The following is a 27,538-nucleotide window of genomic DNA, read 5'->3' on the forward strand; positions in this document are numbered from 1 at the left end:
CCTCATAAAGGCCACTTTCCTAAGAAAAGCTCTCAAAGGCTCTTCACCCCAAAGAGATTCGACTTGAACACTCCTCTTCGGAAGAACAATGACCTAGAAAGGACCCTTGCCCTTGCCCTGTACCTCTGTCCCAGTTTTTTTCCTTCTTCCCTTTTAGTGAACCTTTAGCCTCTTCCATGTTTCCCACTTACCTCCAATCCTTCACCAAACTCCTTATATAGCCAATCAACTGTTTCCTACAAATAGTGTTGTCTTGATGCGTGCAGTGTGTATGAAAATTCATGAACTCTTAGCTATAAGCACATGAAAAGGCAACATTGGAATATGTTTTAGTTGCACAGGAATGCTGAGATAGAGCCATAGCGAATGACTCAGGGATGAAACAAAACGGGCATTTTGATGCGGCTCTGTTGGGTTGCCCTGGTAATGGGGAGGGAGTGTCTTCCACTGAGCATGTGCAACTGTGATAAAACTTACGTTTTTTTGGACTGTTTACAAGTCTATTCCAATTTGGGTAGATTCGTATCCTTAAGACTTCTGAACAGCTGTTAGTAAATTGACTTACCAGCAGAACAGAATCCTAGAGGAGTTAATATTTATCCCACAGGACATATACACTCAGTGATCACTTTATTACGTAGACCTGTACACCAGCTTGTTAATGTAAATATTGATTCATGCGGCAATCATGTGGCAGCAACTAAATGCGTAAAAGCATGCAGACGTGGCCAAGAGTTCCAGATGTTTCTTCAGACCAAATAATAGAATGTGGAAGAAATGTTATATAAGTCACTACGACCGTGGGATGATTGTTGGTGCCAGACAGGGTGATTTGAGTATCTCAGAAACTGCTGATCTCCTGTGATTTTCATGCAAAACAGTCTTACAGTTTGCAGAGAATGGTGCGAAAAACATCCAGAGAGCAGCAGTTAGGCAGGCAGATCAGATCAGTGGAAAAGGGCCATACTGGCCGAAGCTGACAGGAAGGTGACAGTAATGTAAATAACCACACATTACAACAGTGGTATGCGGAAGAGCATCACTGAACACACAATGGGTCAAACCCCTAAGTGGATAGGCTACAGCAGCAGAAGATAAATAGGTATAAGATGTAAGTGTAATAAATTCCTAAAAAGTGCTCACTGAGTATATATGACATTCTAAGAAAATGAATTCACAAGGAATCATTAGTCAATCAAAAATCCTTCATCCTAAACAATCAGGTATCTCTAAAAAAAATTTTTTTAAATGTTGTTGAAATGAGACCAGTTCACTGTGAGAGCAATGCCATGTGCACTGAGAGGAGTCCGTTGAATATCTGAAGTATGGACTTTAGAGAACAAAATGAAACCATGAGGGCAAAATAATTAATGAACAACTCAAATGAAATGCCACGTACTTGCTAAGCAGACATTTAACTATTATCTGTAAACCCTGCATCAATTGGATTTGTATGGCATATGCATTAAATCATTCCTTAAAAATAATTTATAAATGCGTATTACTCTTGACCTTAACTAAATCAAACGGACATGGGCACATAGTACATATAAGCACATATTGCAGCACCTATAAACTAAGAAGGCAGTTATTGATTCAACCATTTCCCTCTGGCCAGGGTCTGGGAGTTCAGTTAGCAATACAAATGGTTTCTGCAGAAAAGACGGCCAAGCAGCTCCTGTGGCCAGTGGCAGTGGTCAGCAGTTTAATGCAACACAGCACATGGGTCAAAGGGGAGGCAAGGGTCAAAGAATGCCATTCCTAAGGTTTCAAATGACCCTTGCCAATTGATTGCTTACACATTCAGAAGACTCCCCTTTATGTTAACTTCAAATTTAGCCTTGGAACCATGACCTCTTCTTCCCCTTTCCCTCACAAAGCTCTGGAGTACTCCATTTTAAAAGGAACCCTGGTTTGTTTAAAATGTGTGTATACAAACTGCACCAATTGTGTGTTATCCATGAATTTTATGCACATTTCAACACATCTTGCTTGGTGGTTTCCAGAGCCCACAGTTTGTGAGATGTTTACATGTCAATAGAGGGTGAAAAATGCATGACCCATCTGTGCATTTGTATTTAATTGCCCTCTTTTTTGGCACAACAGGTGTAATGGGCAGACTCCTTATACCTGTTTTGCCAAAAAATATATAGCAAGAACTACAGTGAAACAATTAATGAGGGACATCTTCCATGAGTCAGATAAGGCACACATTTGAAATGTTTACTAAGAGTTAAAATTAAATATACACAAAAAACATGCCATCTATAGAGAACAGTATTGTTTAATATAAATTAGCAATACATTTTTGTACATAAAAAGAATAGTATTAGTTTTGGATTAGAAAAAATAAGGATTAAAACACCTTTTTCCATATGTCCAGTACATAGGACCATGATCCCCAATATCATGACATTTACAGTATAAATTACATGTGGTGATTTACAGTGAATATCGCATATACTTTATGTTCTTTATAGATTTACATTGTACCGGGAGAATAAGACAAACGCCAACAGAAATCCAGCATTCATCTCAATGAAATTTACAGCAAGTAAAGGATATCAGAGAGGACCAGCAGAGATGGCTGTACATAAATGTACACAGATAAACAATGAAATGTGTGAAATACATAGCAAATGAATAGGATTTTAAATAAAGCAACAGCAACTTCTATGAAAAAGGAAGGGTTTTATTTATAAAAGAAAATCTCTCAAGCCACTGTTGCAACACTTTTTAAATATTATTTCAATACCTGAAGACTTTCAGTATACCAAACAAAAATAAATAAATAAATCCTGTTTCTCACTTCTAAATAGCTAGGGGTGGTTTTGCATAATACGTTCGGCAAAGGGATGAAAGGAGGGTTTTTCATGTAATGTCATTCTACACCAGCAGTGCACAACATGGGCCAATTTGGTTCACTTAGTACTTAGCTCAATCATATCTTAATTTGACATGTATATAAGTACCAGCTGGAGCTGCAAACTGCAAGGGTATTCATACAATTTTACTGGGCTCAAGTACAGGAGTGAATCAGCATGTTAAAGGACCGGAGTTGTGCACCCCAATCTACAGTATATAATATCAGCATTTACTGTGTTACCTCATGGGTTGGGTAGTAGTTTGTAAAACAGTGATCTTAGCATATCATTAATACATTGTCAGCACAAAAACGTGCCAGAACGTAAAACTGTCACATTCTCTATATGGTGCACTACTAGACCCTTGGTTTTTAACAGGTCTGAGGACCCCTGGGCGTCCTTGAAATTCCTTTATGTCCTGTATGGTCATATATAGATTTGGGAACATATAAAAAAATATAGCCCTTTTCAACTTATAATGTCCCCTAGATGCATTTGAAGCCTGGGTAGGTGTCCCTAAATCAGACCTATGGCAGCCTCACACTGGTCAGGTAGAGTATGTGACAATGTGTGTCTATTTGTAGCTTTAACACATCCAAAACATACAGAAATAAGTGCTTCTTCTCTGGTAAGTGAAAAGGAACCACTGTTTTTATATTAATGGTTCTGGCTTGTGCGACTGAAAAAGGGGAATGCATTCAATCTGTGCTTTCTTAATTCTCACCCTGGACTGAGCTGGACTGAGATAGCTAAGTGGTAATGGTGTGTGCATAATGCTTATAGTATAGTGTGAGCAAAAAATTAAAAGGGTCCTTGTGTAATAAAAACAATCCATGTCATTTTGTACAAGGAGAACAAATATTGTAGATTTTACTGTGCCATTTTCATTGTTGTTTTTAAAGTAAATAGCTTTACTTCCTCCTGAAAAAAAACATGACTCTATGCTGATGATGGATTGCATTTATGGACCTCAGAATCTCCAACCATTTTATAGTGAAGGGAAGAAACTCAACAACAACCAGCATTGTCACATCAGATATATGAATGTTGCCAACAACCAACTGCCACAAAACCATGTCCACTTGGACAAAAGAACAAAAAACTATGCTCGGATACACATATTTACTCTCCCAAAAGCAAAAATAAATAAAGAATGCAGGCATGTACGTTTCTGAAATAGATGGAAGATAAGGATGCCTTTACATGGACACTGTATTTAGGCTATTAACACCATGGCTTATCAGTTTCATAACATATTACAAGTGCCCAAGTATTTTAAGCTCCTGATGTCAAAGGTCACAATGAGTACCGCTTGTGAAATATTTGACCCAAGATTACAAATCTGTGCTTTTCACTCATGACCTTTTTAAGAAATGAATAATTGTTCTCTTAAGATACTGTTATCTTGTTTTGTACAGACAGGCACATTACTGCCTGATACGCGCAATACTGGAGAACAGGCAGCGATAAGTCATACAAGTTTTCATTCAAAGTGAAACAAAAGTATAATTTGAAAGAAAAAAAAGTTCAAAAGAACACAAACAAATTCATATAATATATGCCTTTCAGAAAAGTATCAAGAAGATAGAATTATTTTGCCATCACCAACCACATTTGGACAATATGTACTCTTCAATTCTAATGTCATTTTTTTCTGCAGCATAGTCAGTTCCTCTAAACATCAAATGAGAAGCGAAAACATTGTGTTGGCCCCCTCAACAACATTTCAGAAGACCAGGCCTATGTGCTCAGTCCCAGCCAAAATCCTGGCCGGTCATTTGGTAGAACTTAAGGTTGAACGGTCTGTAGAAGTCCCTGAGCCGGAGCAGCACTTCGGGGGGGATGTGGGGGTGAGCGCGACCCTTGGATTTGCCCAGGCAGCGCGGGCGGCTGCTGCCCTCCGGTTTCTTCAGGCAGGGGAAGCCCTTAGTCTGATTGAAGTAGAAGTGCTTGTCGGTGATGACACGCTTCAGGCCCAGAAAGTCCTGCACTCGGCCCATCTCTCCCGCGGGGTCGGTTACCAGCCGCTCCCCGCTGACGAACAGTAGACCCGAGAGGGGGAAATACTGCAGCCAGTTCTCCAGGTGCTTGGCGTAGATACCGATGCGGACAGCACTCCAGGAGGTGTCTATCAGCCCCCTGCTCGAGTTCTTGTAGACCAGGTTCTGGAAGGTGGGCAGCCCCGGGTTTTTGGACAGGGTCTGGGTGTAGTCAGACACGGCCCTTGTCACAGGGTCCCGGACCACCACAATGAGTTTGGTGTGACGGCTCATGGCGAAGACGCGGTGGGGAGCCTCCTTGGTCACAAAGTAGCTGGGCGTCTTCTCCATGGTGACCTGGCCATCCAATGTCCGAGGCATCAGGTTTCTAACGCAGAGGGAGGGGAGCAGAAGTCAAAAACAGACAAAAACGCTGTCTCACTTCACACATTTTTGCTGCCTCGAGTATCAGTATTCAGAAATACTTTTTAAAATACAAATTTAGCACACATATTTAATTTGATTGGTCATATTACAGTAAAAATAAGTGTTCATTTCTAGAAGTATTATACACAGCCTTGCAGATACATATAGTGTAGACATATAGATATTTTGCGATAGAAATCTATAATGACACTAATAAGAATTCCTCAGTTTGATCAAACAAACAACACACTGCCACATACTGGGACATGTTGAATTAGCTTTGGTGCCTGTGGACATACAATATGAGCAAGGTTACTACCATATGTTACATATTACTGAAATATTACTTTGAGTTTCATTATTACAGAACGCAGACTACACCAGTTGATGCGAATTCAGATTTGAAGGTCTTCGCTTTCTACCTTATTATTAAGCTAACATCTTGCGATTACATTAATATTAAATATGTATTACATTAAATCTTAGCCTTGTGAAATGTGTGTGTGATGGAATGCCAAGTGAATGCGAGGTTACACAAAGAAGCCACAACCCCCAAAGAAACACTTAAGGGTAATTTCCTTGAGACAACCTCTGGGTTTTCATGCTTGTCAGGCATGGTTTTTCCCCGGACCCCTAAGCCCTAATCAAACAGCATGGAAGTTAGACCTGGCTCTGTGTCTCAGCTGCTATTCCCATCGCTATGTAGCCTCTTTTATTCACCATCTTGCGAACATACAGAAGTGACATTTTTCATAAGAAGAGACATACATCATGCTAGAGTTTCCTCTTGTTTTGCAACAGTTTTTGACATTTTTCTCACACGATCAGGGTTGCAATGGCAGGGTTGCAATGCACTCATTCTGTAGTACAGCAGATGGTTCATGTGTGTTTTCTGTGGCATGTGTATACTCTGCTCAATTTTTGCAACCCACTATCTCAGTAACTCTACCATAAAATCACATAGCATAAAAAGCTTAAAAACTACACATTTTACAAAAAAGTTCATTTTCCCCATAGTGCAGTAAATATTATAAATTACCAAAAATATGATATGAAAAAAAAACAGTGTGGGAAAATGCCATCTGCTTTCAACCACCATATTCATCATCGTATCGTCATTGATTCTGATAATATAATTGGGATTTTATGAGTCAAACCAAAATAGGCATGCATGGTTTTAGTCTGAAACACACTAGGAACTTTAAAAATCCCATCTTCAAAGCTGAGTGCAATTTTTTTGAACTATAATATTTTGAGAAAGATGAGCCATGGAAAACAGAGAGACATTGTTCTTTGATTTTGACATTGAAAGACAAATTTTAATGATGAACATTAAATTGTGTTGCCTGAAGCAGTCATTATGGTACATTTTTGGCTATTTGTTTTTAAATTGTAGAGGACATGTGGTCTAGACCAACTAAGCAGTGTTCCCTCTGAAATACTTTATTGCAGCTGGAAAACATTTGCAGATTCTCTTAAATGAGCTCCTTGGCTTGGGAAACGTAATGGAAAAAATGAACTGTTTTGCGCAAAACAAGAAATGATGTCCAAGTAAAAACTGCTAAATTAACAATTATCATTTCTAAAAGAGTGTTTAAGAAATATGTATTGCACAAAATTCACAAAATCCTCCTGCAAATCTTTAAATTACTGCTGTCGCGCATAGTATATTGTTTCTCTTCAATCTCCGGTTGACAAAATATCAAGTAAAGTACAATATAAGTCTCATGAATTGAAGTGTCAATGGACAGGCACAAATAAAAGCTAATCCTTGCTGGAAAGCCTAACTGCATTCCTCTTACAATTGTTGTCTAAAAAATGTAAATAATGCATCTGTATGGATTAACGATTCCCGCATTGCTTATCTTTACAACCAAGAATGTGCATGGCTCAATATTTACAATAGCCACAGAATGATAAACACATGCAGGTGCAGTATGAATGTATGTATGTTATGTCAGGCAAGACAAACTTTCCATTGTTGAAATTGTGGGCAGTGCCCTCAGCTGGACTTGTCCAGGGGTCAGAAAGTTAAGTCTTGCCATGTTTCTTCCACCCAGCTGAATTTGCGAATTAGTTCTACCTCCTGGCTGAATAAATGTGCTAATTATTAGAAAATCTAGGTACTTGGAGCAAAATACAGGGTAAGCCTATCTGAACCTGAATTTTCCATCTCTGGTGTCAGGTAAAATGGTAAATTGAGAGTATTACTGTTCCTGTGATTTAACCCCAGGACCTGGACACTATCCCAAGACCCTCATCTCGAAAGAATTCCCACTGGTGACCTCTATGGCCTGCCACAATGTGGATGTCCCAAATTGTTTCACATCTTTTTGTTTCCTTGTAATTCAAGGTTATGTTAGAGAATTAAATATGAATATTCTTTCTTTTTGATAATTATCACCAGTAGTGCAAAAGGTAACACGGCTGGGCTGAGTATATGTACAGAACTAAGTGCATGTTTAATTCAGAGCAATCAAGCTAATGGAAGCCATGCTGGACAGCCCTTGCATGTTGACACAGTGTTTACATTTTAGAGCACTGGCCTGTAATCACAGAATAGTTTGGATAATACACAAAGCCAAGAAGGGGGCCACACACTGGTAAAAGCTAGCCCGCCATCACAGGAACAGGAGTACAGCGCGATAAGTGTTACAGCGCCTCAAACAGTGCCCACATTAATTCAAAGCAGCAGCGCACTGCTGGACAGAGCTGGGTTTTCTTTTGTACTTTATCAGTTTGTAATGTATCATTATCAGCAGTAGTGCTCTTTCGCATTTTTACACAGGTTTTGAGGGGCCCCTGTCCTGCTGTTTGTTTTAATCACACCTTGCACTGCACTCTCAGCGCTGTGGCAGGAAGGTTGACCCGCTGCATGCTGTTGCATTTATCACCACACAGACGGCTATCAGCGAGCTGTTTACAGGCTGGAACAGGATACGTGGGTGGCCCACCTCGCATTCGCTTTTTAAAAGGGTCCAGGTTTCCAAGCTCAACTCCAGTTTACCTGCATTACATTTCTCATTTAATATAAAATCTCACAGGTCTTTGTTATTTTTGTTACTTAAGCATTTGGTCGCCTACATATCCATGACTCATACTGTATAATGAATAGCAATGATATGTACAGGCCTTGGTGATATGCATTAATTTGGATAGTGTAAACAAATCCGATTCTTATTTCTTAAGTCTGGATAATCTAAGAGCTTTCTCCTTTTCTGCATATTTGTCTGTTTCTGTTCTGTGGAAGGTTCTATGTCACCTTGCGCAGAAATTAAGATCAATATGTCAGTCTCTGTGGTCAGGGGGTTGGGGGTATGATGGGGGAATGGGTAATGGAAATGAAGTTTGATAAAGCCTCCTGTCTCTGTCACTTACACCAGTCTGAGCTTGTGTTTCCTCCAAGGGGGTATGCGTGGTTTCTGTAAATGAGTTCATACAGCTCCACCATGTCTATCAATAGTTAATGATGTGGCTTTTCCCTCCTTTCTCTGTCCATTCTTCCTCACTGCCTCCAGTACACTTCCTCTCTTCAATTACACTGGTGCCAATTTCCCGACTGCTGAGACACTTTCCTTTAATTAGCACACCCCCTGCATTGACTAAGATAATCCAAGAAATGTCAGTGTGAGAACTATTTTGATGGACATGCAGTCAAAACTCACAGTCCAAAGTGTATTACATGGTCAAATCTCACATCAATTTGTGATAAGTGTGTAGTTACTGAAATAGTAACAAACTCAAAATAATTACCTGCATACATTGCTACAAAAACAATGACATACTGCTCTTGGTGGAGTAATGCTGATAACTCTTGACTGGTAAATGTCATGTTATCTAGTCTTGACTGACGCTCTGTATCTGTGATCTAGGTCACGGCTGTGGTACAGGTAATAAGGTCAACATGTGTGTCCTGTATGTGAGCTGTTGGGAGCCTCTGTTGGCTGCCCAGGTCTAAGGGTTGACAGCTTTATGGGCCCTGTCTACCTAACATTCACTCTCACTTCTGTGAGATGATCTCAAGACGAGGTCTGGTACTCAAAATGAAACGTTTTCCCTTGAACAAGTCACTCACGTACATCGTAACTCATCACATGTTTACAAAGGGGATTCACCTTTTCATTGGAAGTTAGCCATTGAAAACGTTCAGAACTCTTCAGAAGGTTGCAGCTGAAAACTGCCAGAAATGTTCTCAATTCAGCTACTCTCAGTAGCCATCCTCTCAAAACGTATCGGCGTTCTTTTTAGTGTGTGGATTTATTCAAAATACTCCCTTTATGAGGGAACCATATAAGATCTAAACAAAGCCCGGGTGCCTTTACATATCAAAAAGGAAAATGTAGCATCTCCATAAGATAACTGCTCACCAGAGCACACATATGGGGTCTGTTGGTGATGTCTGAACATTAGTGAGTGTAATGTGTACAGTGGGAGCACTTGAGCAGACATGGCAAACAGAGAGGTCATTAACTCCAGTCCATTGGAGAGCTAAATGCAACAGCACACACTGCGAGCTCGGCCTGGGGCTTTCATCGATGTTTGTCCACCAAACGCAAGACTTATTTCCCCACGGCAGGGTGCAGCCCAGCAGCCCATGGCTGTAAATAAAGGGCAGAAGTTTTGATTTATAAATGGTTTCTCTCTCTCAGGAACACGCCCTGACGTTCCCCCCGACTGAGGCAGGGTCAGCCTTTCACCGAGCTACCAATGGCCCAGGATGCTCCAACATCTGGCAGCAATAAGCCACAGGGAAGAAAGAAGTGTTTGCTGGGATAGGAAGTCCTGTGCCTTGTTTCAAAGCTCAGCCAGAACTTCTTCAGAATTGCTGTTGACTTTCTGTTATGCAAGTCTCCGAACCAAGCCAGACCTCTCTGTTAGAGGATTACAGGCCTTTCCCCCTCAAGGTCACATTGAGACATTAATGATTAACTGAATGAGCTACAGACCACCATGTAACTGTGTATATATATATTTTCTTCAGCAGTCAGTCCCACTGCACGCACAAAGCTTGGAGTGCTTTATACACTGTGAAGCCATTTTTCAGTGAGCACCCTGTAAATTATCATGCTGGTTTGGAAACTTGCACAGACGTTGCACAGAAACATGCTGGACAGCCAAAACATGCAGTAAAATTAAGTAGAGCAGGCGTCAAACTCCATGCAGTATTGAGCGCCAACTGAATTATGGGAATGGCCAATGTAATCCCATCAGACAAAGAATATTCTCTTCATTGAAAATTGGAGACCTTTTGGCCTCCATATTAAGACACTGAAATATAGGAATAACAGGGCTAAGAAACTGAGACAACTGAGTTGACCTTTCCAAGAGTCTCAGGCAGTCGATAATATACAGGGCTGCATTTGATGCCACATATGTCATTGAAAGGAACAGAAGGGGAGAATAAGGGAGGACATGAACAATTAGTAGCACCTTTTATTTCTGCAATAACTCCACAAATGTTTGCTTTCTGTTATGACACCAAGTGTCACCAGTGGGTATTGAGTAGTATGTTAACGGTTCCTTACTAGTGTGCATATTGCTTATTAACCTTTTTGAAGACAAATACAAATTCAGGGGTGTCAACATGTCCTATATATTATGATAAAACTATCCCTTTTGGCAAAATACAAAGGCTTAGTCTTTCAGAAATAAATGGCTTTGTTTTCCAATAGAGGTCTATGCAGTACGATGTGTTCAAGAAGAAAAAATCTGAAAATCTCATTACATCAGTGCATGAGGACTACAGACATGTTTCAATTTCCACAAGGAGCTTTTGTTTCAAACTATTATTGTAAAATGTGTGTAGCATCTGGATAGGTCTTTATTTGTGAGACACTTTCTTTATTCCTGGATCATTAGTACACCATGCCACAATGCTTTATCCATTGACATGAGCAGCACATTATGAGCATCTCATGATTAAAAGGGTGAATGTCATGCTTTAATAATTTATTAATAGCAATAAATGCAAGTTAATGCAATGTATTATAATTAACTTAACCATTCATTAATGTGGCTATATAAATGTTTACATTTATATATATTTATTTATGCTCACATTTAAATGTAAGTGTTTATTCTCTTCATAGTTTCGGAGTTACTTAGTTACACAATTTATTGACAATTGTTTACAGATTTTATTTTAAGATTTCAGATTTTTTTGTCCACATCAAAAAATGTAGCACATGCCTTTACTCGTGAATCAACGTTAAGGTCACATTCTGACTGTAACTGGGCCAATGTCCTGTAATTATGGTGAAAAGAAATTTAAGCATGTATGAGCATGAAGGAGAAAAAAAAAAAAACTTTACTGGATAGGTTCAGAGGAAACGCTTTCTCGTTCCCTAAAACACTAAAAACTATTCTTACTGTCACAGCGCTTCCACATGTAGCCACAGGGCCAGGCTACTGTCACGGCAGACAGTGTCTCTCTGCATCATCTAAGCTTCAGTCTCATCAACCAGGGAGAGGAACACAACATAAATATAAAAGGCGGTTGAGTGCATTTGTAGACTCTGAGAGACGGCCCGTGTCTGATTCAAAGCTCTGGTGAGAAACAGCCTTGTCATTATTTAGGGCAAATGAGAGCTTCATAAGTCTGTGGGATGCAATTAAAAGGCAGCTGTAAGCAAAAAGCAGCCCCATAAAAGAGCAGTAACAACCAAGTCCAGCAGCTGGAGAACAACAGGGGTGGCTGAGTCCGCCTCAGAGATGTGTCATGTGCTCTTGCAACGCAGGGGAACTGCAACTGTGTCATATCCTTCTGCTGCTGACCTCACTAAGCTACATGTTTTTTTTGAGACCGCCAAAAACAACAACATAAGCCATCACTAAGTCTAAGATGCATTCAAGGAAAATGTGATCATTTAGGCCTCTTTGCCTGAGAAAGTATTTTTCTGAGATTGAGGAGGAGGGAGGAAGGAGGGGGGTGCTATGTCTGAGGTTTACTCAAATTGTTCCCCTCTATCAGATGGGAAAATCTGTGTCTCTCTAATGTAGCCCCTGCTTCAGAAGCCTCAGACATTCTGTGAGTTTATCTCTTTGTACCGGGACTCAACTGCCCACACCCAGCGATGAACAGACAAGAGGAGGAAGCTGAAGGCTATGTTGCTGTGGGCAACTTCCACTTTTCTACTATATTCATTTCCTGCTACTACCATGTAAAGTACTCCCTGACAATACAATGCCCAGCTTTGGGGGCAACAATATAACCACTGCCTGCAGTTGGAATAGAATCACTGCAATTGAAAGGAGCATCTTGTGTTTTCAGGTGAGGGGAATAAGGTGCAGAACTAGGCTTTTTAAATCACTTTTTGTTTCAACACATTCAATTTATCACTTGCCAATTTACATATTGCAAAGGTTCACATTTCCACAGAACACTTCTATGGCTGAAAAATGTTTTAAGGAGAGAGAACAGTACTTGTGCATAAATAAGCAGTCACAGTATGTGAGACTACTGTGATGATAATGTGAGATGCACTTTTCCTTCTAAATAGAAGCGGCCATTAATAATTATGAACCTTTAAAGGAACCAACGCAAATTATACCTGACTGAAGAGTACAGAAATAATGGTAAATGCCCGCTTATTTAACTACAGTAGGGCTTATAAAAATGTAAAAAGTAATTAACAATTAGCCAGCCAACATTATTTTCAAAACACGAGGTTTCCAGTATCCTTCAGTATTTCCACTAAACATGCAGTTCACCATTCTTAGGGTTCACTAAGACTAAATACTTGAGTTTAAGACTGACACCAATTAACTGATTAAACTTTGATTTCTCTCTACAGTTGGTAAATGACACATTGTATGACAGAAACTGCTAGCCATGATCTTCTCTTTGCCAGCAATCTTTCCAGTACAGCTACAATACTCACATGCAAAAGACTAAGGAAAAACAAACAAAAGCCAAACAGCCCCAATATTCCCTTCTGTATGAAACAAAATAATAATTTAGCAGTCATATAATATAATGTTGAACGTCTAATCTTCCACTCTTCATCAAAGTGCATTCTGAGCATTACAGACAGCGCTAAACCATAACAGCTTTTTAGAACGGGGTCGAAGCTGATATTTGAGTCCAACCTTGTCATTCAATCCCAGCTGCACTACACAAACACTTAACACAATAATACAGCATTTTCCCCCAGCAGTGTTATTACTGCCTGCAGTGAGCGAAAAGTGACATGTCTACACTTTTCGCTTAGTTTAACGAACATTTTCAAATGAACCAGGGTGCACCTCAGAACAGTGTAATTTACACCACATGTGCTTTAACTATGGGCCCCTCAGCACCCCCCAGCTCCACACCATTAGAAGACTTGTGGCTGGACAGCACAGAAAACCACTTCCCAGCCTGTTAAAGATCTCACTCCTTGTGGTTTCTACTTGTCCCTGATGGCTGAATTTAACTGATGTACGGGGACTGTTGTGAGGAGAACGAGCCGGAAAAGTTCCAGCTTTGCCGAAAAAAAAAAAGCTCCGCACTCAGAAAATGGATGTGAAGTCTTTTGATGTGCGGGAGTGCTGTACTTTCGTACTTGCAGTCTGAATCTATATTGTCGCACTGTCAAATCTCCACAAAGGACATTAAACAGCAGTTCTCTGGGTCTCATGGAGCCATTTCTGACAGAAAGGAAGCTGGACCAAGTTGTAAATAAACCTCACTCCTGATTTTTAAATGTCTCCCATGAGGAAAATTTGTACAGCTGTCCTATCTACGTCAGAACCGTTCATTCCTCGACAGCAACAGCTAGGGAAATATTCTTCAGTGTACTCCAGTCATTCTTAAGGTTTTAATGAAATATAGCCCACACTTTTCTTTCATCGTTTATGAAAGATATCACCATGACTTTTGCATTAGTATATGGACCACCTAAGCAAATGACAAAAGTATTTTTTGTAACAACATGAAACTGCTGTTTTTATAAGTGTCTAGCCCATGTTCAGTGTATGCTGAAGGACTACATGACTCCAGAACACAGATGCACATACTGCATGCATGTTTACACACAAACACGCACATGCTTACAAGCATGTAAATGCTACCTTGCAATATTTGTTATTATACTGTATACATGTATGGTATGTAATTAAATATACAGTGCCCTCCCTAATGTTTGGGACAAAGACCCGTTATTTATTTATTTGCCTCTGTACTCCACAATCTGAGATATGTGGTTACATTGTCTGTGAATAAAGGGCATTTTCATACATTTTGGTTTAACCATGTATTCTGGTGTATAATGTATACTGTTAGGAGCACAGCAATGTTATCTAAATGAAGGTAGTCATGTTTACTATTTTGTTGCATATCCTTTGCATGCCATGACTTCCTGACGTCTGTGACCTAACATCATCTATCAGAGTCTGGATATCTTATTTCCTCAAAGCGATACTAAAACTCTCTGCATTTGAATGGACCTCTATGGGGACCTCTATGGGACTAATATCTAGAATGATGACACAAGAGTTACTGTAGAATATAAAGGTTTTATTTCCAACTGCCTATGAGGAAAAGGCAAACTGACAGTGAAAACAGAGACCGGAAACAAATAAAGGTGAATTACTCCAGTCCGAGACAGAAGTCAATTTCAAAGTTCACACCCCAACCCCCATCACCCCTGTACTACCAATGGTAAACAGGAACAAAGCACCACTGGGACTCCTGCACTAAAAACTTCTCATTAATGATAAGGCTGCAGCTCAAACATTACTTCATGTGCATGAAAGTGTGCACGACGGGAAACAGACAGAGATGACTACATAAGACCAAAATCACTACACACAACTGTACTCAAACTGCAACATCCAGACCTGCTACTGCCTAATTACTTGTAGAAACTTTCATAAAAAAATTATGAGATTCTATTATGTCAAATACATGTCTTTTTTATTTTTGTAATGCCAAAGCCTCTAACCAAAGGTATCTGGGTGGCTATTTTGGACTTTCTGTTGTCCCCTACAAAGCAGATCAATCAATAAGTTGTTTTCAGTTAGGGACCTGCCAGAGAGGAATTAATCTCTGTGAATAATCAATATCCTGTCATGGTGGATCAATCTGTTTAAAATGTATTCAGTTATTTTAATGAACAGAAAATACACAGGTCAGTTAGTGTGAAGGCAGAGGGAAAATATATTAATAATAATATATACATTTTGTATTAATTTCTGTTTTGTTCATGTAGGGTTACATAAAAAAAAAAATATATATATAGGTGCAAGGATCACATAATACTTAGCAGTCAAAAAAGTAGCAAACAGTATGCAGCAGAAAAAGAACTACCTTGAAATCTTTTTTCACTATTCAAAATTCAATTTCCCCTTGCCCTCATGCTAAATTAAAGATTTATGTTATTTTCTTAATTGAATTCTGATTGAAGAAGGTATCTGACATCAAGGAGTAAAGGTCAAACAATTGATGAGCTGTCAAAATATTGATGGCAGAGGTTGTGGATGAGAGCTTTTCTGCAAATTGAAAAGCCAATGTGAGCCTGTTTATTAGGCCTTGTTCAGGCTTTATTGTATATTCACCAGTTTATTCCAAGTGCTGATTTTCACAGGCTTCTTCCTGCTGTTGATGGTTCAAGGTTCAAAGGTCATTTTAAGAGCTACAGTATAATTATGAACTGTTCGACCTGTAAGATTAATCTCCTCAATATCTGTATCATCACAACACTACACTATTTTGAATGGTGAATTAAATAATAATTATTATTCAAAGGTTTTAAGCACAAGTAACTTGTTTATTCAAAAGGTTTTAAGCACAAGTAACTTGTTTACACTTGTCACTAATCAGGGAAAAAGTGCAAAGAATTGTTTCATCATTTTAGCACCACATGGTATCAAAATAGGGTTAAAATAAACCTTCTCACAGAGGACATTTCGTGATCTGCACGCTATTTTAATTCAGTGTACATCATACCAGATTAAAAATAGGAAGTTGTTAGAAGGTCGGTTACAGTTATATAATCTGTTAAAATTAGATATTGTTCACAGCCTTCCTGACAACAGAATTTATGCTACACACATAAGCAAATGTTATAGCAATTTATAATTAAGTGTCAAAGCACTGGAGTTAAGACATGGCTAGCCAGCGTTGTACCTAAGATAAAAGTACACACTGCATTGAATATCCACACATTTGATCTAGCTTGCAAGGTTGAAATATCTGAAGCACTTAATTTCATTAATTAGTTTTTTCTGAATGGCAATGCAATATACCCCTTGGACGTTTGGAAGTCTGATGTTTAACGAATTACATCCACTATCGGTAGTGTTTTGTTTTTTTGACATTGTCACAGTTCATTAAAAAATAATTATTTTTCGAGGGATAAGTCACCAGCCTTGCCATTATAAGTTGGGAAATTAATGTAACATGAGTGAGATGAGAATTTTTAGAAACTATGAGTATGTCAGTGTCTTTCTAGCTGGTATTGAGTTGTAATATGTAATGGTATCACTGTGGAACATGAGGAAAACAATTTTCAGCTTCTACCGGCGGTTTTCTTAAACTGGCAATAAACTTAAAAGCTTTAAACAGTATGTCAAATATTTTATCCTGGAGATGTATGAAGACAGTCCAGACCCATATAATGCATCAGCAAAATACTTATGTATGAGTAATATGTAATTACTAAAAGATGGAATTATGGTCAAATGACTTATGAAGTCATTTTTGTCCATGTAATGATCGTATGATTACCTTGGAAAGTAGGCACAGTGTAGGCACAGTGCTTTTTATAAGACTTTTTTGCCCAGTCTTCCTTGTGGTTTTCACTGCTGTGGGTCTAAAGAAGTGGATATCTAATACTCTGGTGAATCCATTCCATAGAATGTTCAGTGTATGGTTGAGGCTGGCCTGAACATTAGACTAAATTTGCATGCAACAATTCACTTTCAATTCTTTGGAATTACAAGAGGAACATTCGTATTTGACTGAGGCAGTTGGCTGCATGGTATTTATCAGTAAAAGCTTAAAAGAGCTCATCTGCTCTTGAAAAGAAGTCTAATAAAACTTTGAGAATAATTCCCAGTGCCTTAATTAATGCCTGTAAGTTAACATCTGTTTTTCATAAACGGGTCATATGAAGGATATACGGACGACATGCTTGCTACTAAATATTCAGCTAATGCTGAATACAAGAACACAGCAGCATGCTTATCAAGAGGCCCTTGGTGAAATGTTGCCGCAATAAACACGTAGCTATTGTACATGGTAAAAACAACCTTTGGCCTTAATGAAATGTATTCACTGGATATTAAGGGATAAGAACTAAGAACATTTGCAATAGCACATTTTCACCAGGGCAGAATTGCACCAGAGTTGTAATGGTTACCACCCTCCAACCCACCAATGACATACATTATTAAAACACATTTAAATGGAAATGTGTCACAATATTAAATCACTTTTTTTTTAAGTTATGAAATTGTTTTATCTCCCTTTCTCCCTGTACACAGTGTCTGGTTGCACTTTCAGACCAACCTGACTACACAACATCAGTTCTATTCCTGCAAATATTTAATTATCTAATGATGGGGCAGCAACTAAATGCAAACAAGCATGCAGACATGGTCAAGAGGTTCAGCTATGTTTTAGACCAAATGTCAGAATGTGGAAGAAATGTGATCTGCGACTGTGGAATGATTGTTGGTGCCAGAGAGGGTGATTTGAGTATCTCAGAAACTGCTGATCTGCTGATTTTCACACACAATAGTCTCTAGAGTTTGCAGAGAATGGTGCGAAAAAAACCCCCAACATCCAGTGAACAGCAGTTCTGCAGACAGAAATGCCTTGTTAATGAGAAAGGTCAGAGGAGAAGGGCCAGACTGGTCAAAGCTGACAGGAAGGTGACAGTAACGCAAATAACCACTCATTACAACAGTGGTATGCAGAAGAGCTTCTCTGAATACACATCAAACCTCTAAGTGAATAGGCTCCAGCAGCAGAAGACCAAAAAGTCTAAAATATAAGTCTAATAAATATCTATAAATAAAGTGCTCACTAAGTGTATGCAAGACACTGTGATCAGAGTGTCTGCTAAATGGCATTAGCCATGGTATAATCAGCAAAGGATTCATGGCTGGGGGAATTCATCAATGAAGCCAGCCTTCAAGTGTTGTGCTGTGCTGTGCTGATTCAGTTGTTAAAGTATTGGGTTTGATTTTCTAAAAATGCTTTTAAGAAGTCCCTCTACTATATAAACATTCATTAACATATAGATGACAGTGAAGCGCCCCAATGTCATAACTATATCAATAACCTTGTGCCTCCATAATTAAAGAGCAATTTTATATTGAATCATACAATAAGAAGTGACACAAGTGTATGCTCAGATTAACAGTATTAGTCAAATAGTGAAGTGGAGAAAATGGCCCAAATTGCGAAGCTCCATTTACAATCTTTTTTGAGTGGAAACTTGGAAAAGTAAAAGTAAGAAGTGTTAAAATCAATTAATGGTCCCCTCCCTATAATCTTCTGCCCGGACATTGTCAGTTAGCCAGACAAAGGCATCATTGTTTATTCAAGTTATAAAGATCTGATTATTCTCAAGACAATCAACTCCATGTTTTAAACCATGAAAGACTTTATCTGAACAATGTATTCCTCTGTCCCCCACCCTGTTCTCCAACTGTTGTGTTTGCTTTGTAAGGATTGAGGTCATATTTAAGTGGTGATGCAGAATCAAACTCACACCAAATGCCACTTAAAGGGTGGCAGTTATATTTCCCTTTGGCCAAAGGTCCTCTTTTCATTCAGAAATGCAAGCTATCAAAAACAAAATCACAAAATAAGAAGGCTACAAAAATTAAAAAAAAGAACAAAACAACTCATTAAAAAGCCAGGTTTGTGCACCATAAAAGTCACTTGCTCGATCAGGCCTTTTTTAAACCAGAAAAACATCATTAAATCCCACACTGATTCTTCTAGGACTGTTTTTCTGATTTCCCCCTCATAATATCAGACGCATATGCATGCAAACAAGCTACATACACATTCATTAACAATACAAAAAAGTGAATGGGAACAATTTCAGCTGTGCAGACCAGTGCAGTGAAACCCCCTAACTTAGCATTGGTCACTTTCCTTTGTGCAACCTTTACTGAATAAAGGTTTTTTTCCATATACTTGCAATATGCATATGCTGGCCTCTCAGAATGTGTCATCATTTTCAAGACTTGGATTTGTACAGTAACTCATTGTCTCTCAGTGGTGAGAAGACCTACTGAAACACGGCTTCCCCTTTGGGGACCCCTTACCCTCATCCACACATTTAACTGCAGCGTGCCATGCACTTGCACAGTGATGATACAAAACTGCCTCACACAGGCAACAATGCTCCTGGCCTTCATCTGCATCTGTATCAGATCCACCTGCTAGATCTGCGATCGTAGTTTTGTCATTGTTTATACGGAGCTCAACCCACACATCTGGCATGCAAAGCTAGTTTTTCCTGCAGTCGTTTAGCTTTGTTTGGCTTCGATTTGCAGGTACAGTATAGCATGACCAGGAAAACAAGATACAATCTGCAGGACTATCCTGCATGAACGCGGCGCTATTATTTATTTCTGCTTTCTCATCTCAGAATGGCATCAGTTGTTTCTTGTTGCGGCAACAAATGAAGGGTATCAATTACGGCACAGAATGCTCTGAAATGATCCGTAAACTGTTTGTAAATTGAGTATCCTCCTCGGGAAATGTTTTGTGCAAATTCAAACAGAGACACTGCCTAGTGCTTTCGTCTGATCTGTGTGTTGCATGTTGAAAGATTAAAGTGTATGAATGAATCATTTACAGTAAATCACTTTATCACTTAATATCTTGTAGCCCTTGTTCAAAGTGCTATGTGTGATGGAGCAGCGATAAGCTGTTTTCACTCTTCCTCTCGGCAAAGAAGTGTTGGTGATGGAAGTTGCAGGACAGAGGTAAGAAGGAAGGCTCTTGCCTCAAGGCTGCTTCCTTCCTCTCTCCAAAAGCATGCAAGATGGAAAGAGATACTAATACCTTCTAGCCTCTTAGCCAAAGATCCAGTGACAGGGATAACGCAGTAAATGCAGCAACCTTTGAACCTGACAGTAAACACAAAGCACATTCTCTTCATCGAGCACACTAAGAGCAGGTACAGCCCAAACTGCTGACCTGCCCTAAAATCATTTTTGCTATGAACACGCAATGTGATAATCATGGCTAGTGTGTAACTGGAGACAGACTTAGGTTTAGAACCAGTGCATTGGCCTTTCCTATTCCCTCCACACAGTTAAGAGGATTAAATCATTCAACAGAACCACAGGGAAAAGGCATGATCATGAGCATAGCTTTGATTTAAATAGCTAAAAAACGCACTCAAATGTGCAATGGACACCCAGTTTCTATAATGTGTGTGCACGTTGTTAATGATTTAGCTCTGGGTCGTGCCTAAACTCCTACATTGTTGTGCCAGAACCATTCTGTAAATATAACACTAAAGAATATTTGAGATGATTTCCAGACATCACATCTCACGTCTTAAACAATATTCTAAAAGAACATATAAATACAATGGAGGAGCCAAAATGTTTAATGGTGCTATCTAGTTGACGGTATTGGAAATTCAGAGGTAGACATTATTCCAGCAGTACCCTAATAAAGAGAGGTATAAAGCAATCAATGGATGGGATAAACCTAATTTAAGGAAGCAATATTGGAAAGGACATTATACCACAAAGCAAATTTATGGTCTCGTGAAAAGTGCTACACAAGTAATTTAACTATGCAGGAGCAGTGAAGACTAGGCTGAGAAGAACATAACAGCCACTCCACAGATATGCTCACCAAGTACATATTCTACACACACCATTTGAATGGAACAGAAAATAGCATTCAAACATTTCTTACGAGTTTATAATGAATTCAATTCAATAATGAAATGAATTCAATTTTTTGAAAGATTTAACATAAAACTGTGAGATATGGCTATGCATACAAATGAAAACTGGTCAAATTGGCTTTGCCGTATTGCTGAATTTAAACACTGCAGACCGTGAACATTAAGACTTCAGTTTTCAGCTCGTGCCACATGGGTAAATGCTGTATTTGTCTTTTCCACTTAGTAGAAGCGCTTGGTGTATGACGGCATCTGCCAAGCTTATTTCAATGAATGACAATAATAAGTTGAAGAATTTGCTCCCACACACACGTAATTGATGTGAAAGGCCACAGTTACCATGGCTCGCTCGACCACATCTTTATCTGGTTACATGGTCACACAGGAGGCCAAGCTGGCCCGGCTCTCTCTCAGCCGGCCTGTTACAGCACAGTGCTGCTCAGGCAATTTTCAAATTTGTACCCAGCCTTGCCTCCTGGAAGCCAGGTCTGCCACAGGCATTTCCAGGCAAACACTTAATCTCTCCCTTTTAAGCATTGACAGAGAGCGCGGAGTGTGTGAGAGAGGAGGTAGACAGGACCAGTGTGAAGGAGAGAGAGACAGAGCTGGTAGACTAAAATTATCAGGGGCAAAGCGTTTCCATGTGCTTGCATGTTTTGAATTGGATGCTGCTGAAAAGAAAAAGCAGAAGAAGAAAACATAAAAGATGAAATTACAGCTGTGAATTTTGATGATGCTTGTGGTTTCTCCCTCTCTGGATCCTGTTTCGCTTGGGCCATGCTATGCTATTTCTCAGAACTGAAAGAACCATCTTCCTGAAAGACTCTTTCAGATCTCCCAGATATCTGCACGTAGTCAGGTCTACATAATAGTGAGCCAGTGACCCAGTGTTACTCACAGCCTGCTTCACTGTTACTGAAAGGCTGGCTCACTCTTACTCACAGGCTGGCTCATCTTTTCCATTTGCCTTAATTCAGTTATATACATAAAGAATACATTTTCTATTTTTGAACTTACAAGCCTGTCCTTTCTCTGAGATGCAGTGCTTGACTAGCAGTTGTCACAGTAGTTTTTGGCCCTCTTCAAAGTATGCACTGCAGGGTCCTTCCCTAGAGAGTAAGTCATTGGCTCCCTGCCTCCTTTGATTACCCTTACAACCCTCTAATGGCCGCCGCAGTTCTACCCCAGCACACAGGAGAGCAGTCATGTGAATGAGAGTAGAGACCGCAGCTCCTCTCCCAAAAGGCCTTTTACCACCAAACTCATTAAACCCCTGCGATTGTATGAGCTCAGATAAAAGCCATGTCAAAGCATGTAGCAGGCCTCTCCGTAATGTCATGTCAAGTGTGACAGGGTCATAATCTCTAACCCCTTTCAATGTCTCCCAGCCAGCGGAGCTGATACCTGCCTGTCATTACCGATGCAAAGTCCCTCTGGTGTTGACGGAGCTGTCAACAGATTAAGGACTACAAAAACCATTCTGCTTTTTTGTGCTAGTGAAAACCCACGAGGTGGAACAAAGCATTAAATACATGGTGTTAAAAGCCCAGAGGCTATATTGTGGTAGGCCATGAGAATCTCAAGAGCACATCTCAGAGACAAGAGAGTTCAAGTAGTTTGCCTGCGTCCCAGTCAGAAAGGTGGAACTAGTCTGTTTAATTAACATAAGCTTGGTTTGTGTCATCTTCCACTCATTGTGCAGACAGTATTCCATTCCCGTAAATGTAACTCTTCTGCTTGTTTTCTCTTTGTTTAGTCATATTAGCTCTTGTGCGGGTAAATACATGAGCAAACCCTTGATACAAAAGGCATGTCCACATGGTCATGGGCTTAAAAGTGTAAATTCACAGTTGTCATAAGATGCCCATCTCACTATTAATGTTAAAAAAAATCTCTGACCAAATGCATAGGCAGCTATTTCTCATTTGTCAGAAGAGTTCCTGCTAAATTGTGAAATAATGCACTCACTGCAGGACTTAATTTGGCATATGCATTAAAATGTGCCTGACTCACTAGAGAGGAGCAGGGAGATCTAACATGTCCGCACGTCAACTGTCAACTCGCTAATGAAGGGGAGAAAAGAGCAGTCTGTTTATTCCACTGCCCCTCTCGTCCCTGGCCAAGGCATGTGGAGGGGCAGCATTCGGGTTCTGCATCATGAAATTAATAAAAAGAACATTTCATTTTGGATTATTAAGTAATGACGTTTCATCCTTTCCTGTCTTGATTTATTTTCCTGGCCATCTGCACCTCGTCAGTCAAGCTGTGTGTTGATTTATAGTTCTGCTTCAATGGATATTACCAAGGAGGAAGCTATTATTTTCTGCAGTAATTGGTTAGAAAAGTGGGGGAAAGTGAAGAATTAGGACTCACTTTTACACCACATTAAAAAAATAATATGGACGCTTAACTGCCATAGTCTTCGCATTTACGTTTGAGAAACACGCTTACTGTATTTTTACATTTACTGAAGTTAGTAAGCAATATTTAGTGTAAGTAGAGTAGAGTAATATCAGTGTCAGCTGAACTTGATATGTGTTAAAAAGGTGTATTGGTTAGAATGAATGTCCCCCACCCCAAAGGTGATAATAGACAACCTTTGAACTAATACAGTCTCTTTGAGGAATGATGTCACATCACATGTGTCAAGTCACATTCAGGCAGTCCCATGGTGCAGTGTGGGTACACATCAATCATAAAGCAAACCCCAGAGAATTACTGAGTCACTTCAACACTGCGAGTGTCAGGTCAATAAACAGCATTTTATCGGCAAGGGACTGAATACCCTGCCAATGAGTGTGCCTCTAATCCCCAGTGTTTATTGACAAGTGATATTAATGAGTGAAGCACCGACAAGGTAGAGAACGCTGCTCAGTACAAACAATCAATTACACCCCCACATCATGGTTTCTCTCTCTCTCTCTCTCTCTCTCTCTCTCTCTCTCTCTCACACACACACACACACACACACACACATTTTAATTTTGCTGTACCATCAACCATCCTGAAAGATTATCATGCAGGGCTCCCAATGTATCTTCAGTATTACAGATAATGAACACATTTTTTAACTAAATTGTGATCTGTTTCCTAAAATACCGTAATGAAGACACAACTTTTAAACCAACATTTGCACAAAACCTGTTTAGTCAATATTCACTTTAGACAATTAAATGAATTTTAGCTGAGAGCAGTAGACCCAACAAAACAGTTACCACGTGTAACAGTTTTAAGTGTTGTAACTTCTAGCAACTGCAGCACATTCTTTATTTGTACAACTGTGAATAAAATTAACAAATAGTAATAATAATTATTATATATTTTTGCTAAACCTGCTGAAGCACCCTCTCTTTGTCCTTTGGATAACTGGATAAACACCTGCACAGTTTATTAAATTTAATAAAATGATTTCCAGGTATTTCATATAAACATGGCAGTCAGTTTTATGTTTAATATTCCTGTTTTTCGTGATTTGTGAATTACTGGGAATTAACTACAATTAACTACAATTTTGGCACTACTGGTGTCATATTAATGTCTATTTTTACATAATCAAGTTACAAAATGATCCAAATTAAGGCTAACAATATCTTAACTAATCTGCAATGGTGCGTGCAAATTCAAATTAATTACTCCAACGGAAGAAAAAAAAACATGATTATTCATGATTGTTTTCAAAGATGTACTTTCTCAACGAGTGTAGATCAAGCATTACATTTGTCTAATTAAAATACCTCAAAAAAAAAAAAAAAATGCCACTGCATTTTGCAAAAATGTCTATATCTTGTATTTTAAAAGTCGTAATTTGTTCTCATTCACAGTACATGACCACGGATATTTTTTCTCAAGTGCGTAACACAAAAAAGCTATGAACTGTCCTCTACCTATCTTCCAAGATATATCTCAGAACATATAAAGGGGCTTACCTGTACCATTCGAGTCCCTTGTCATAAAACCTGTCGAAGAAGTGCGGCTCAGCACCGACAGCTCTAACGTCAGGGTGAATGCGAAGAAATTCGAGCAGCGCTCTCGTACCCCCTTTCTTCACGCCAATGATTATGGCCTGTGGGAATTTTTTGGTCCCGAAGTTGTTGAACACAGAGATGCTGTTGTCGACATCTTCTGTTTTCGCCGTTTCACCGTTCGATACCTGTTGATGTACGTGTCCAATCTGTTGCAGGATGGAGTGTAGCTCACTCAAGCCAGGAAGTTCTTGGGCTACTGAAATTGTAGAACTTCTGTTCCAGTGGCCCTGTGCGCCAAGTTGTTGCTGAGGTGAAGGCGCCAAAGAGCCGAATTCGTTATGCACGGTGTCCACTACATCGTATTTGTTTGTGTTCGTTAAAGTTTGATGGTCATACACTGGTCTCGGAAGGGAGTCGCAATATCCGGTAAGACAGTAAAATAAATAAGTGAAAATAATAATCATGGTAAAAAATACCGAAACTTTGGACTGCGCCTTCAGTTGTCCAAAGTTGAACCTAGTCCTCCATATACTACATCCCATGAGTCGCTATGCTGATCAATATGCAAGAGGCAAAACGTAATCATGCTTCATTACACTACCCAAGTATTTAGACAAATTCAAAACTAAAAAAGTTAAATGGGAAGGCATGCCAAGAACCTGGATCAACAGAATGTCTGGTCTAACGAGCTGAACAGTTGTAAGCCAATCCCTCTGTTAAACGAGATAATCTTCCAGTATATGCCATGCATGGTTTTCATTTAGTCGTCATATTATAAATAAAAGAATGTCATCAAAGTTCCACAGGCAAGAACATTTCCAGTTCAGTAATGCCAATTGAAAATTAATCCAGTCCCCCGTGCTTCACTGAGTTAAAGCTTTTTTGTGATAATTATTTATGTCAGTGATTCCACAGAAAGACTCGCTTTGCTCAGTTGCGTGATCCTCTCTTCTCTGTTTCAGTCCCTCTCCCGGCAGCCAAGGTTTTGCAGACTCTTTTCCTTGTAAGGTTGTTATCCACGCCCTTTTTGAAACTCCCCACCCCTTTAGTTTATCCGTCGTATTTTGGAAAAAGAAGCATTCTAACGTAAGTCAGCTGTTAGACAGACATTGGACGACACTAGGATCAGGCCAACATCTATTATAGCAAAGTAAAATAATGTGTGGCAAATCGGGAAACGTTATCGTTTCATTGATAATAATTTATTTGCATAACCTGGTCGACATTCAGTGAAACAGACCAAATACTATATTAAATTAGCCAGTAACTGTCAGTTAACAAAGATTGACCTAAATTCTTGCAATATCCAAATGTTCTTGTCCTGGTGCGTTTTAGTTTGCGGAGTTGGTAATTAGCTATCATTCTCACGCAGAAATGAAAGGCGCAGTTCCGTACGACTGTTCTCAGAGAACTGACATAGTTGTCCCTACCAACTGTCCGTAAGAACACGCCGTATCGCAAGACAGACTGGACACAGGCTTATTCCGTTTTTACACGACACCAACTGGGGCCGGACAGGTGCCATCTGTCGGAAGCTCTCGTGCCCATCAGTGTAATCAAGAAGACAGTATTTCAAATACACTTAAGTAAAACATCTTAAAGACGACCATTTGTTTTTCTCAAGCTCTGTTACGTATTCTTGTGAATGAAATGCTCTCACTGCAGTAGCCTATTTGAATGCTTCATTAAATTGTACTCATAGTAAAACTCTTAGAGGAAAGAACTAAACAAAGAGCAATTGGAAACAACTGACACAAAACTCGTTAAAGGAAACCATTGTAATTTTCCAGCTAAGAGGAATTCTTGACAACTTCTTCTTAATGTTAGCCTGAGTGATCTTATCTGCTGTTTTAAATTTGAGACTTTGATATTTAGATAATTCATGATATTTATTCTGTACACAGGTGAATTAGAAATCAGCTTTAGTGGATCTTGGTTGTATTTAGTGTGATCTCTCAAGAAAATTGTATACACCTGCGGCAATTTAGGCTGTAAATACAAAGGGGGTAGTTATAAGTTAAGTCATTTTCATTTAAATTTTTTCATATAATTAAAAATACGTTAAAAAAATACATTTCATTTCACAGTAGAAAAAAATACAGTTTTAATATTCTATTTGTCTTTGCAACACAGCAAAAACATTAAGCGGGCATGAACACTTTCTGAAGGAACTGTAAAAAATAGGCAGACCTGTATCCTAGTTTGTACCACTTCAGCTGGAATGATGGAAGGTTTATAAAGGGTTATCTCAGTCAATGGTCAAAATACATACATTCAAAATGCACAACTGACCAATTCAAAATGGTCCATTGTGAAAGGACTCATATTTTGCATTTGCAGAGCAAACATGAAAGTCACCTGCCTCACAATACTCACAGGTAGATGCATGCACCAACACACATAGAATATCAAATAAAAATGACAGCATTCATTTA

At 39.2% G+C, this 27,538-nt stretch overlaps 1 protein-coding gene across 1 annotated transcript; it reads right to left on the reverse strand.

The window, feature by feature from the left end:
- Positions 1-2,268: 2,268 nt before the first annotated feature.
- On the reverse strand, positions 2,269-26,056 carry si:dkey-121b10.7 (heparan sulfate glucosamine 3-O-sulfotransferase 6). The gene is made up of 2 exons (XM_061231337.1): positions 25,065-26,056; positions 2,269-5,231 (listed from the first exon to the last, which is right to left on the reverse strand). Exons 1-2 carry the CDS (start codon positions 25,643-25,645, stop codon positions 4,613-4,615), a joined length of 1,200 nt encoding a protein of 399 aa, XP_061087321.1. The 5' UTR covers positions 25,646-26,056; the 3' UTR covers positions 2,269-4,612.
- Between the last annotated feature and the right edge of the window lie 1,482 nt (positions 26,057-27,538).

This window comes from Conger conger, chromosome 2 (genome assembly GCF_963514075.1).
Source record: "Conger conger chromosome 2, fConCon1.1, whole genome shotgun sequence".
Classification (NCBI taxonomy): domain Eukaryota; kingdom Metazoa; phylum Chordata; class Actinopteri; order Anguilliformes; family Congridae; genus Conger; species Conger conger.